The sequence below is a fragment of the Papaver somniferum genome, chromosome 8 (assembly GCF_003573695.1).
Source record: "Papaver somniferum cultivar HN1 chromosome 8, ASM357369v1, whole genome shotgun sequence".
In the NCBI taxonomy this organism is placed as follows: Eukaryota; Viridiplantae; Streptophyta; class Magnoliopsida; order Ranunculales; family Papaveraceae; genus Papaver; species Papaver somniferum.
The window spans coordinates 3368746-3383102 of NC_039365.1; the positions used below are offsets into that span (position 1 = coordinate 3368746).

Consider the following 14357-nt stretch of genomic DNA (forward strand, 5'->3'; position numbering starts at 1 on the left):
AAAAGAAAAAAGGTAGCAAAGGTAAAGCTGTTAGAGGAAAATAATATTTTTTACATTTTATGTTTTTCTTTAACATTATCCAGGCGAGACTTAACATTTCGCCTCGACGAGAAAGGCAAGAGGCAAAGGCAAGAGAAAATAACATAAGAAAGCCAATGATGAAGACAATATGAGAGATGCAGACGAAATACAAGATAAGATGTGGCGAGATACTTCGTGAAGGATTTAGCAAGGTCGAGGCACTGCTGGGGAGGTATCGATTAACTATACACCCTACCCCAGAAACACACAAATTACAGACAAGGATTCCCGTAATATTGTTCAAGAACTGAGGAGAAGAGAAATATTTTCTATTATACATTTTCTTGCAATGAGATACGAAAGAATGAAAGAAAAAAAGAACTAAAAAAAGTTTAAAAGTTAAAAAAAATAAATAATTAATTAATTAATCAAGAGTACCAAAATAATTTAACCACCATTAGCAATTATAGCCGACGCTAGTTAGGGTTATCACTATCGCCCTGGAAGTTTTTCGTATGCCCTAAAAATCCGGTAGCAGATTTCAGGTGAATGAAATTATTCAGGTCAAGGCCTGGTTAACGAAACCAAAAAAGGCCCATTGGTTCAGTTACGAGTTTAGGACACAGTTCCAGGCTTAACAGGAAAATTCACCAACCAAGCCTAATGTGAATCTTCATTGAATTTCTGTGGAGTTGAACAAACTTGAGATCTTGGTAAGTAACGGACAACAAATGCGACTTGGACATTGGATTGGGCTTTACATGCAAAACTGACGAGTTACAAGTAGCGGAAATGAAATTTACTAAGCTGAACAACAAAGGGACGACAGGTAGTAGCAGTAAAGAATGCAACCGCACAGCAAGTACCTGTAAAATACGAGTGAAATTCAGATTTAATGAAATATCAAGGAGGTGATACTTGTTGGGAATTCCACATAGGACATTTAAACAATAGCAGATATTGATTGGTGCGATGTTGTTATATCTATATAATTCGTGAAAGGACAGAGTGAGATATAAGGTGCTTACTTTATGCTCTGCCAAGAGATCCTCACCAGCGGCTCAAGGATGTAATCAAAATCTCCCATCACTGAAGTAAGCATACATAAATGACTTCCTGTCAAATCATTATCCTAATAGATGGATATTAGGAAGCCTGAGTGGTCTGTTGTTTCAACAGTAACACTGGTGATGTGGTAGAATCATTTTCAGTACTTCTATTGTTCTGGATGGTTGGACTCAAAAGTTTTGGTACCTCCAAGCAAAAGGCTGCTTTTAGACATTCATATGATGCGAAAAAGAGTGCTCCTTGCGTGACATACATTATCAATCTTGGAGTCAGACCCCTGACCGAAGGAAACAAGTATAGAGTTAGTAGGTAAAATGGTGGACTAGAGGCCGGCAGTAGAACAAAAACAAAAAACACTGCAACCGTCTCAAGAAAAGAGCAGTAAACATGATTTTCTAGGTGATGCAGATACATTTAAGATGGACAGTCGAGGTAAGAATCTTATATCAACTTTAATTGGATTCTTTTCATGTACAGAAATTTACGAGTCTTTTCATATTCTCAAAGGAAAGTGTAAAATAAATTAAAACTTGGTGTACCTGTATAGACCTTTCAAACCATCATCTTTGGCTATTTGACTAAGCGCGTGGAAAACACCATCATATTTTCTAAGAGATCCAGGAATCTGCTCCATAGAAAATTGGTTAGAATACAAAGCAACAAAAACAAATTAACAGTTTCTCAACTTATCGTCAAGACAGAAAATCTACCAAAGATATAAACTTATCAATCCCAGTTGAGGTTCATTTCAATTTCAAGGGACAGGTCAGAGTAATATGCAAACGCACCTCAGTTTGCAATCTTGTCTTAACAACATCAAAAGGAGTAGTAAACAAAGCTGCAGTAGATCCAGCAAGTCCACCACATATTAACTGCAAGAAAACTAGCATTATATACTCATGAAGTCATAATCAATGCACATCTCACTGGTTAATCCTCTCTTTAAGCACTATCTACAAATATTACCAGACTGTACTGAACAGACGGCTAAAAAGAATAGTGGTAAAATGACAAACCGTCTGTAATGTGCTGGGATGAGTAGATTGTGTTGACGATAAAAATAATTGCTTCAAGCTTTCGTAGGTGTAAAACTGCAAGTAAAGGGAACCGAAGGCTTTTGAACTCACTTAACGTCACAAGTGAAAAAAGCAAATGCACAGATCATAATAATATACAACAAAAATAAAAAAGAACCATTAGAAAGTAAATTTATGTTTTTCATGGAAAAAGATCCAACCTTGATAACAGAGTGAGGAATGTTTCTGCAAAGGACGGCACCCCACCCAGCATATAAGGAAGGAAAACCACCATGTTTAAGGATACTAACCAAGGCAGTCCTGAAGTAACAGAAACGAAGTTTTTTAATTAATGTACTAGTTACGCAGAATCCATCAGACAGTAATAGAACGTTAGGTATCTATTTAATGAAAATAGCTGTACTGGGGAATAGTCTTCAAAGAATATGGGAAGAATCATAGGAATTGTATAAACCATTTACCAATGTGGTGAAAATATAAAAACATACCAGCAATTCCGATACTGTGAACTAACTTGCATCTGCTGCTTGATGCGTTCACTTGGAGTGAAAATAAAAGAAGTGGCAATGCTCGCACAACCACCTGCTGTGCAATGGGCAACAGAATGATACTCCTGAACAGGACAATCAAAAGATATTTCTGAGATAAGCACAGATCACTTGCTACAACATGAAAGCTGAAACAAAGTGATGATTAACTCAATACCTGAGGCAGCCGAGGAAGCAGATATGCTTTAACTGATTCATATGTAAAGGTGTAAACAGCAGAAATTGGTGCAGATGACGCAACGTTACTTGCTATTCCACGGTATAGTCCTGATACACCTGCAGAAAAGTTGCAAACAATATTCAGAAGCATATAGGATGCTACCACACATGATAGAACAATTCCAAGTTTCTTGATATTTATACACAGTTTATATCAAGAATCTGCAGCCTTAGACTTTCGCATGCTTACCTCTATCAGAGATGATTGATCCAACAATGCCAGATATTGGCTTCTGAACCGTACTATGAGCTTGGATGACAGTCTTAATCGTATCGACAGGATGTAGACAAAGGCTGACAAATGTCCCAGCCAGTGCTCCAGCAAAAGCATGTCTTTGCTTTGCTAAGGTATCAATGAGTTGATTTTTCATCCCTGAGCAAAGTTCTGGTGTAGGTTGGTTTTCAATGTGCAGCTCTGTAATATGTTTTTTGCAGCTTGCGTTGTCTGGAAGGAGTTCACACTCTTCATTTTCACTATCCTCCAGAACTAAATCATCAACATAGCAATCCGAGCGAAGAGTAGAATTTGAAACCCTTGAAACAACACTCGTTGCCTCTAAACCCATGACAGGTCTGAGAAAGTATTCTGAACAAAAAGAGGTGGCAGCTACTCCGACATTTTCAGCCAACTTGATACTTTCATGTGGTGACATATCTTGACATTCCGTTAAACTACTATCAGAAACAACACTTTTCATGGTTAAGTTATCCAAAAGGGTACTCTTCCCTTCAGAACTAACGGCACCACCAGATTTCTTAAACTCAATCGGTGACAACGAATCCATATTTTTCAAATCAGCAACAGCACTTCCATTCATCCATCTATATACACTCCCCAAATCAAACGGTATCGTGACACTAGCAAACTTATTCAACTCCGAACTATCATGTTGTATACATCTCCTGAACAAACTATCCCTATTATTCTCACAACAAGATTCAAACATTGAAATTTTCTGCACAACACTAATAAACTCAAATTTTGAACTGGAAGAACATCCAGCAGCACGCACCGTACTATCAACATACACATTACTTCTACCCGTAGTACTAGTATTAGAAATTTCTTTATCATTTCTTTCACCAGCATCTGAATACAACGCAACATTCTCTTTCACATTAACACTACCACTATCACTATATCTACCAATTCCTTTAGGCTGCAAAACTGATAAACCCTGATTAGCACAATTCCATAAACCCCCAACTGCTGACACAAATTCAGCCGTGCTAAGTATCTCCCTAGTCGATTTCGTTTCCGAATCGTGCGAATCAGAAATAGATTCATTCACATTTTGTTCTATTCCAATATCAGATATATCAAATGATGAAACCTTAAGTGGAACACAAGTATATTTGATTGAATTCAGTTTACTTCTTGCTGTTTTAGATGACTCACTATGAGTTCCCATTACAATCTTTTGAGTAATTGAAAATGTGTAACATTGAATCAAACTTACCTGGTCCAATTTTTGTATCTTTAAATCAAGAAAGGAAGACCTGAACTTAACATTGCCTTGATCGAATCATTAATAGAGTGTGAAATCAGGGGTTCAATTTTGGGGATTTGGTTTTTCTTTTTCTAGGGTTTATGGATGAAGAATATCCAAGATGTGCTTCCCAGTTCCCACTGTGAAGTGTTTTAAATTCTGGTTCCTTTTTAAGATCCTTCTGGAGCTACCTTTCTTATTCTGGTCAATGCCAACGTAAGCCGGATAAGGAATCGGAACAGGTGAGAACCAGAACCCGGTATAGCGTTCCTAGTCAGAGTTTGACCGATTCTTGTTCCGACTCATTTTAGGTTCCGGGGATCAGAACCAGAGTAAAGCCGAAGGATTATAAGAACCAAAAATTGATCCCAGTCAGAACAACAATAGTTGTCTTGCATGTTTGTTTGCATCTGAGGGCATCTGGTATGAGTCAATTCCTGACTCAAGGTGAGTCAGATGTCATATCATTCATTTTTCATTTGAGTCAGATCTGACTAGTTAGCTGACTCATACCTAACTTCTGATTTGGACCTGTTTAAATCGGGTAACAAAATATCCCGACTCACTGGACGAAGCCACCTACGCGCATATTTGTGAGTGAGATAAGGCAGATCTGACTAATAAAACAAACATATTGAGTCAGATCCAGATGAGTCAGGTAACTTTAGTCAAATTTATGTGAGTCAGATCTATGGGAAAAAAAAAACAAAATAAACATTACATTCTTGACTAAGATGGTTTGGCGACAATTATCAGCATCCAGGTAAACGACTAAGCAATGTAAGAAGACGATGATACTGTTGTTTAATGGAAATGATATTCAACTGGAAAGAAAAGATACACGAATGTTCGATCTTTAAGAAATAAACCAGCATGATGTTACATAACCCTTCGATAAAATTACAGGGGAACGATGGTAAATACAGAAAACAGATTTAACAGTTCAGTAGGGTTTAAAGAAATTTTGACAGGGTGTTCTTCAAATGGACAAGACTTTACAACAGATAACATCATCATCACCAGCTAATCTAGGAATGGAAGAGCTCACCATCACTCCACCTACCTTTCCTGCCGCTCTAGACACATCAAACACTACCGTACTTAGGCCTTTTCCGATAACGAAGATGCTCTTGCCAATTGCAGCGAGTTTACAAGGTGGTCTTGTCAGTAATGGTGAAAGTCTTCCAACAGCAATCCATTCTCTACTCTTCTTTTCCCACATCATTAATCTGGTACCAGAACTCTGATCAAGCACGTAGAGATTACCTTCTACAACAATTGCAGGCCCTGACCAGCCTGAAACCAAATCTTTATCTGCGTGCTCCCAGGTGCCACTTGAAGGTTTGTATACAACTGCATAGACATTTGTAGGCATCGTAGAAGAAACACCGCAGCGGATGTATATTTTCCCATCCAAGATGAATGATTCTTCAATGTCAGGAACAATATTTGGATCAGAGTGAGAGGTCCAACTGTTCATAGATGGGTCGTACATATCCCAGGAATGTGGATCGCTTAAATTTGAACCGACCCCTCCAATAGCATAGAGTTTCTCGTTTAAAGCCTCGCAAGCGAAATAGCACCTACGCATGTTGGATTTATAAAATGAACGAGAAATTCCAATCTAACTGTGAATAAAATATCAGTCAATGAGATTTACCTAGCAGTCGACAAAGGAGCAGCGCTATCCCAAGTGTTTCTTGAAGCGTCATAACAGTAGACTTCGTCTGTAGCATCTTCAAACCAACCACAGCCCCCCAACAAGCACACTTTATTTCCTAACACTTCAAAAGCCATTCCTTTCCTTTTCAAGCACGGATCCGGGAGACTAGGTACAAGTCTCCAACATCGCTTTAATGAAATGGGGTCCAACACATATAAGCAAGCTCGTTCAAGCCGATCAGCCTTGTCTCTACACAACACATAAATCCAAGACTCTGCCAGATTGTGCTTTTGACGGTAAGATACCCAATGTTCGCTGCAAACTAAGTCTCTCCATTTCTTAGACACACATTTAAGAAGTGTATGGTACCTCCGTGGAACTCTAGCCAAGCAGAAGAGGGCAATGTCATCTGGAAGCCCACTTAACAAAGGTGTATGAGTTTGCTGAATTTGTTCAGCTTCTTCTGAGTTGGCTTCACTCATTTCCGTTGGTGTAACTTATAAAAGACCTACATGAGTACAAAATAAATAAGGATTCATGAATTGTGACAACTTTGACAACTTGAAACCTGTTACTGCTACAAGTGTACTTAAGTTGTTATGATAAATTTTCTATGATCCTAGATTATTATTCAAAGAAACAACTCCTGCCTGAATGAACATCTAATTCCCTGCCAATTTCACAATTTTGATCCGCATATCAAAGAACAGCGAGAGACAAATTAATTTAGCCAATACACATAATAGCATAGAGCTAAACCCAATATGCCTCCTGAAAATTTCTACTAGTACTAAGCGTAGATTTTCCAGAAAATGTCAATAAGATACATCATTTCACCTAAATAAAATGTTATCAATACAAATTGAAACTCGAAGAGTAGGCTCTATGGTTGTACTACTACTAGTGTCCTGGAATTTCCACGAGAAACTCATCTAACCGAAATTATCCAGAATTTTTATTACTACACACATATTCATCCTCAGATGAATAAATATAGTACTGTGTAAGAGTACGTGGGTTTTACCTAAAAATGGAAGCTACGGCCACAATTCTAACTTCTCTCCATAACAATCTAAAGAGGATTTTTATAGAAAACTCAATTACCTGTAACCCTAACAAAACAATATGCGAAATTGCCCGAAAAATGATCATCTAAGTCGCTTACAGAAGACCTACAAGAATAATAAGTGCAAACAAAATAAAGGATCGCCATGAAATCCGAAACAACTTTGACAACTAGGGATCTATTACTGCTACAAATGTACTTAAGTAGTTACGAGAAACCCATTTAGTTAACATTCTCCGAGCTTTCAAGTAAAACATTAAAAAGTTCTTCACCAAACTGAATGTCATGCCGTACATTTAACAAGTAACAATTTTACATACAATGGAAACCAGTGGAGTGGAACAACAGTAACTTCTAACTTCGAGTTCTTAAGATGAGTTTTCATAAACCATATTACGTAATCAATTATCTACGATCCTAGATTGTTAGTATAAAAAAAACAGCTCCTGCCCCAACGTCAAATTCCCTGCCAATCTCACTATTTTAATCCACATTTAAAAAAACACGCCAGAAACATAAGTTTAGCCAATCCACATAATGTTACAGAACTAAATCCAATATACCTCCTGAAAACACCTACTACACATAGATTTCCCAGAAAATCTCGAAAATATAATTTGTTGATCCTACTACTCCATCTAACCAACTATCCAGAAATATAGTGCACACTAGACACTAATTCATCCCAAACATTCTAAAAGCATATGAGTTCAGTCTAAAATGCAACAATTCTAACTTCTCTTCATCAATCTAAAAAGGAAATTTCATGGAAAACTCACTTACCTATAACCTAGCTTTAACTAACAAAAAAATATGTAAAACCAGGTCAATCACTGCTCCTGCACCACTTCAGTTAACCTATTAAGGCTAAACTAGGACAGAATACCTAAATGAATTACAAAACGGGGTGTTTAACCTCTGAGAAGCAAAATTGAACCCTAATTTGGAAGAAGATACCAAATTGAGAAAAGATTAGAAAAATAACAATGAATGAAATTAACGAACGAACGAAAAACTTGCCTGGAAATTCTTCTTCTCTTCTTCTTCTCGTCTCTCGTCAATTGGGTGAAATGAGAAGAAGAGGGAGAGAAATAAGAAGGTTTTGTTTAGGCAGGAGATATCGTAATCTTAGAAATAACGAAGATTGTACGTCTTAGTTACGTGCCACAATCTCGTGGGCTATATTGTTCATCGCAGCATCTTTTTGTGGGGATCTGATTTGGGATCTGAATCTGGGTTAACATCTGACTCGACACGACTCGGATGTCATTTCATTTCTGTGATGGATGTATGTCTCGAGGTTTAACTCACCCGGAAATATGATCTAGCGCGATTTTGTAAGTGAATTGTTTGACGCTTTTTCTGTTATTTAAAACAATTTAAATCAAATTTGGAAATAATAAATCAAACTCAGGTGGATCAGATTCAAACAAACCAGTTGAGTGCAGATAAAAACAATCTAACCTGCTATGACCAAAAATAGGGAAATGAATAATCAATGTGATGCAATCATTATTAACAAAAAGTTTAGTTCCATATAAAAAAATAAACAAGTGCTATATATAATCTTGGTTTTAATTTTATTTATTTTTTTGACCGATTTCACAATTTTAATCGAACTATTGCAAATATTACAGAAGATGAAGAAAAAATCCACAAGCAATACAAAACACCCTTCTTTTAGTATATTAATGAAATGTAAAGAAAAAAATAGTTTTCTTTTAGTAATATCCAATATCACAAAGATATAATCTTCTTCTCGTTCTTCACTTTGCTGTAGTTTTTCCTAAACATCTTCTCTTTCGATATAACAGAAATATATGTTTTTTTATAAATGGATAATGACTAACATGTAAAAATCATGTCGATAAAATATTATGACTAATACTAATGATAATCATGTGACTTTTCAGGTGCAAACTGTTGTAAGCTTTTAACAAAATTCATCCAGAGCGTTTATGTGTTTGTTGAGCATTTAAAATGCAATTCTGTTTGCGAACTTTTCCAATAAAATTTGGAAGGAATTCAAAAGCCGAAGTCGGGTAATTCATGAGACTAATAATTTGAGCTAAACCCTCGCACCGAATTCCCACTCCACATTTAGCCAATATTACTAGTGTTTAACAAACTCATTAACAAAAACACCACGAAACTTCATATTGATCGTGCTAGTGCACGTATCATTCACATTATAATATCCAAAGCTCTATTTATGTGTAATTGTGAATTTTATGACCAAGTGAAATTTTTATTTTATGATTTCATGACTTGTTTGTCGTATATAAATGGGTAGGTACCAAGTGTGAACATCTGCACTTTGTTAAAAGAAACATAGAAAATTAATTATGAATTAACAAGCTTACAGAAAAGGAATTGGTATGTTGGAGGAAACTAAAATAAATTAGTTAATCAAGAACTGCTACCATTACTAGGATCAAGAAACAGAATTGCAGTGAAAAAGATGCTAGTTAACGGGAAAAAGAAAAATGTTTTTCTTAAAAAACACAAAATATTTTGCTAATTCATTGCTCTCCTCAAGAATCTATGATTCATTTTAAGTTGGTAAGTCATACACTCATGTTTAATTTATAATAATCATATTTATCTCAGTTATGCATACACCATTTCCCTTAATGCAATAATCATTTGAATTTTCTAATACATAATGTCGATAATACTTACAAGTCGAGTGCACGTGCTTTGTATGTCCTTAAACATCTATCCATACATGCACTCATCTTTCTTCCAACGAATTCAAATGACTTGTAAAATTTATATTTAAAAAAAAAGATTGATACATAATTTCAAAGAACAGGATTCTAGTGATGAAGTATAAGATTCTAATGATGGTTGTATACAGTGGATAGACATCTCTTACTTTATTTTGGTGATCAATTGCATCTAGATGATGGAAACATGATTTAATCTCTCAAGATTATGATTAGAGTTAGAATTTTGTTGTAATTCAAATCTAAATTATCTATGATGTAATGAAAATTTCAAGGGCTGACAGAGATTTAAGAGTTTCAGTTTTCTGAAATCACAATTTTTGCTTCTCAGAACATATGACTTATGAGATAATTTGCTGAAAAACCAGAGAACATGGAGTGAGGACAATTTTTATTTTCATTAATAAAGCATCTTTCAAATATTAATGGAATGATAAGGGTATTTTTGCAATCTCCATAGAAAAATTAAATCGTACGGATTATAGTTAGATAATTTAACGGCTAACATAAATAGTTCACAAAGGAATTCGTGTGTAGATCTTGACGGCTGAATTTAAAAGTAAGCCCATCCAACGTTCGAGAATGAAATTGATTTAAAAACATGGTAGAAGTTTCTGTATTCGTCCACTCTCATTGAAGGGGGGAGACGGGGAGATAGAAAAAATCAACATGTTTTCTTAATTTTGACATAGCCCGCTGAGTTAAGGACACCACTCATAATCTAACTAAGAGGTATTTGAGTCGGTACTATTTTGTACATGAATATTTGGGAACTCTTTTGACTGGATTTGAACAAAAAAAATCAACGCTATAAATTTAGAAAATTATGAATCAAATCTGTAAATGATAAATCAAACTTAAATGAGTCAGATTCTGACAAACCAGTTAAATGGAAAACCAAACAACCTAACATATGGCCAAAAATGGTGTAATGAATCAATTTCATACAAACATTATAAACAAAAAGTTTAGTTCCATATAAACAGGATAAAAAAACAAGTGCAACAAAAATAAATCCCTTTCTTGTAGATTTCATTTTATACATAATCTTGGTTCAAACCCTTTTTTTTTTTTGACTGATTTCACAATTTTAATATAACTACTGCGAATATTATAAAAGGTAAAGAAAAAATCTACATCCAATACAAAACCCCCATCTTTTAGTGTATTAATGAAATGTAAAGAAAAAAAATAGTTTTCTTTTAGTTATCTCCAATATCCCAACGATATAATTTTCTTCTCGTTCTTCATTTTGTTATAATTTTTCCTAAACATTTTCTCCTTGAATATAACAAAAAAAATATATGTTTTTTTTCTATAAATGGATGACGATTTACGTGTAAAAATCATGTCATCAACAGGGTGAAATGAAAAGAAGGAGAAATAAGAAAGCTTTTTTAGTTAAGTGATAGTATGCTCCCAGAAATAAGGAAGAGTGTAAGTCTAAGCTACGTCATGTCATAATCTCCTCGGTTAAATTGTTCATTATAGACCCAGTTTTATAAACTGATACCTTTGCTTCAATTGAATCTGACTTGGTAAATTTAAATCCCACTTGGCGTCTGACTCGTTCCGAATCAGATCGAGACTCTGATTTTCTTTCGTTTTTTTAGTGTTTGATTTGAGGCCTTACTCAACAAATAATAATATAATTTTTTTTTGAAGCATATCACAACAAATTTTTAGAAAAAAAAGCTAATATTATTTTGTATGTGACTTGTTATGTACTCCCTCCGTACTACATATATAGGAGGATTAGGTAAAATCTCTTAGATTAAGAAACTTTATTGATTTTATAAATTTCTATGCTTTTTCCTGTTTTATCCTTAATTATATTCCCAATGTTAGATACATACACTCAATTATGTTGATTCCCGAGCAAATAAATAAGAATAATATGAGTAAAAAATCGTTTTGAAATTTGGGATCCGCCTATATAGTGGTACAGGGAAAAATGAAAATTTCGCCTATATAATATCTTAAAAACGTTTACTTTTTCTTCTCACTCTTCATTCTGTTGTAATTTCTCCCGAAGATTTTCCCTTTGATTACCAGAACAGATAATATTATTTAGAGTTTGATGGTAGTTTATGTGTGAGTCATATGAATAAGTTCTTATGACCAATATGAATAATTTTAATCTGCATTCTGATGTACAAATTGTTGGTTCCGAATTTACTAATTTGTTGAGCATTCGTTTGTGAACTTCATCCTTTGAGCAATTAAATTTTGGATTGAAGTCCGAACAACATTCTTTATTAGATCTTTATTTACAATATTAGTATATTGTTACTGGTTGGTATATCAAGCAATGAATAGTCCTGGTCATCATGTTAGTTTAGATCAGTTGAGTTTTTGGCTGTAATTGACGAAAAATGAAAAAAGAGGAAAATGAGAAGGTTTTGTTTAGGTGGGGCCATGTAAGATATTGTACTTTCCCAATAACATAGGGCTTACGATTTAAGAACGTGTCAATTTTCAAATATTCCTAAAAAGAGCATTAATTAGTTAACGACAAATTTCATTACAACATGCGATAAGACTTTAATATAACATTGTATGTAAAGATAAAAAATGTAAACTATGTAGTAAAATTTAGTTGTAACGTAAACATTCTTTAGAAATTATACACAAAATCGATCGTTATTTTTATTAATTTACTGCTTTGGTTAAAAATATATCTATGAAAATTGTGCCTAGGTTTCTACTTGGGTTTTATTCCAGTTGTGATAACAAAAACAGTAACAAAAAACGACAGAATTTAAAATAGTAAATAAGAGTTTTTTTTTTTTACAAAATTTGAAATATTTAGTGGTAAAGTCATTCGGTGATAATACCAGTGACTTGAGTTCGAAACTCGCCAGCACCAAATTCTTTACAGATCATTTTTTTTTACTTAAAGTTAATCTCAGAATGCCTAATATATCTAAACTAAAGTGACGAAGTACGATCAAAAACAATTACAAGATCGATCATGCAATGGGTGAAAACTCAACGCATTTATTTTATAAATTGGTTGTGCTTTTTTATTGATCAAATCACTTTCAAGTAACACTGCTCTTCAAGTTTATCGTCTCATTCTAGCTCATACTATGTAGGCTCTGAAAACTTGACTGATCATTTCTCACTACGGTGTTGATTTCATAGGCGTCACTATCTATCTAATCCAAAAACCGAAGCAAAGTAATTTTTTAGACTAAATTTGGGGTAAAATATGAGCTCCCTCGTACAGAATGCCCATTATACCTTAGCCATTTAGTAGTGTTTAACAAACTCGTTCATTCAAAAAAACATCACGATAATTCACATCGATCGTGCTAATGCTCGTATTCACATTTCATTATATACAAAGTTCAATTTATGTGTAATTTAAATTGTACGACCAATTGACATTTTGGTTTTATGATTTCATTACACAATATATATATATATATATATATATATATATATATATATATATATATATATATATATATATATACCATATCTCTTAAAGTTGAACATGTGATAAAAGAAACAAAGACAAACTAAATGCAAATTACGTATAAACTTATCGTGAAGAATTGGTATGTTGGTGGAAGATAAAATAAAGAAATCAATCAAGAAAGAAATTCTACTACCACAATCACTAAGATGGCGGTGAGGAATATGCTAGTTGATACTAAAAGAAAACTTTTTTCTTCGTATGATTTATAAAATTTATGCAAATCAAGCAGCTCTTCTTCTCGTCTCTCGTCAATTGGGTGAAATGAGAAGAAGAGGGAGAGAAATAAGAAGGTTTTTTTTAGGAAGGAGATATCGTACTCCTAGGAATAACGAAGATTGTACGTCTTAGTTACGTGCCACAATCTCGTGGGCTATATTGTTCATCGCACCATCTTTTTGTGGGGATCTGATTTGGGATCTGAATCTGGGTTAGCATCTGACTCGACCCGACTCGGATGTAATTTCATTCTGTGATGGATGTATGTCTCGAGGTTTAACTCACCCGAAAATATGATCTAGCGCGATTTTGTAAGTGAATTATTTGACGCTTTTTCTGTTATTTAAAACAATTTAAATCAAATTTGGAAATAATAAATCAAACACAGGTAGATCAGATTCAAACAAACCAGTTGAGTGCAGATAAAAACAATCTAACCTGCCATGACCAAAAATAGGGAAATGAATAATCAATGTGATGCAAACATTATTAACAAAAAGTTTAGTTCCATATAAAAAAAAAACAAGTACTATATATAATCTTGGTTTTAATTTTTTTTTTTTTGACCAATTTCACAATTTTAATCAAACTATCGCAAATATTACAGAAGATGAAGAAAAAATCTACAAGCAATACAAAACACCCTTCTTTTAGTATATTAATGAAATGTAAAGAAAAAAATAGTTTGCTTTTAGTAATCTCCAATATCACAAAGATATAATCTTCTTCTCGTTCTTCACTTTGCTGTAGTTTTTCCTAAACATCTTCTCTTTCGATATAACAGAAATATATGTTTTTTTATAAATGGATAAT

The 14357-nt window shown here is 34.1% G+C and overlaps 2 protein-coding genes across 3 annotated transcripts; both read right to left on the reverse strand.

Annotated features, from left to right (window-relative positions):
* Positions 1-366: 366 nt before the first annotated feature.
* On the reverse strand, positions 367-4535 carry LOC113301924. The gene is made up of 9 exons (XM_026550761.1): positions 3084-4535; positions 2832-2950; positions 2615-2739; positions 2327-2426; positions 2106-2180; positions 1878-1961; positions 1629-1714; positions 1050-1366; positions 367-887 (listed from the first exon to the last, which is right to left on the reverse strand). Exons 1-8 carry the CDS (start codon positions 4303-4305, stop codon positions 1168-1170), a joined length of 2010 nt encoding a protein of 669 aa, XP_026406546.1. The 5' UTR covers positions 4306-4535; the 3' UTR covers positions 367-887; positions 1050-1167.
* Positions 4536-5181: 646 nt separating this feature from the next.
* Positions 5182-8253, reverse strand: LOC113306596 (F-box/kelch-repeat protein SKIP4-like). 2 transcript variants are annotated; one of them, XM_026555528.1, is made up of 4 exons: positions 8133-8175; positions 7151-7218; positions 6044-6554; positions 5182-5966 (listed from the first exon to the last, which is right to left on the reverse strand). In XM_026555528.1, exons 3-4 carry the CDS (start codon positions 6526-6528, stop codon positions 5363-5365), a joined length of 1089 nt encoding a protein of 362 aa, XP_026411313.1. In that variant the 5' UTR covers positions 6529-6554; positions 7151-7218; positions 8133-8175; the 3' UTR covers positions 5182-5362. The 2 variants fall into 2 exon arrangements, with proteins under 2 accessions (XP_026411313.1, XP_026411312.1); XM_026555527.1 differs by lacking the exon at positions 7151-7218 and having other exon boundaries at positions 8133-8253.
* Positions 8254-14357: the final 6104 nt, after the last annotated feature.

Bases quoted from the DNA above. Each gene is read 5' to 3' on its own strand.
- LOC113301924 (XM_026550761.1), bottom strand. From the start codon at position 4,305: ATGGGAACTCATAGTGAGTCATCTAAAACAGCAAGAAGTAAACTGAAT. The intron at 1,715-1,877 runs GTGCGTTTGCAT...TCTATGGAGCAG, and splicing joins AGACAAGATTGCAAACTGAG to ATTCCTGGATCTCTTAGAAA. The intron at 1,367-1,628 runs GTACACCAAGTT...TCCTTCGGTCAG, and splicing joins GGTTTGAAAGGTCTATACAG to GGGTCTGACTCCAAGATTGA.
- LOC113306596 (XM_026555527.1), bottom strand. From the start codon at position 6,528: ATGAGTGAAGCCAACTCAGAAGAAGCTGAACAAATTCAGCAAACTCAT. The intron at 5,967-6,043 runs GTAAATCTCATT...CAACATGCGTAG, and splicing joins GCTCCTTTGTCGACTGCTAG to GTGCTATTTCGCTTGCGAGG.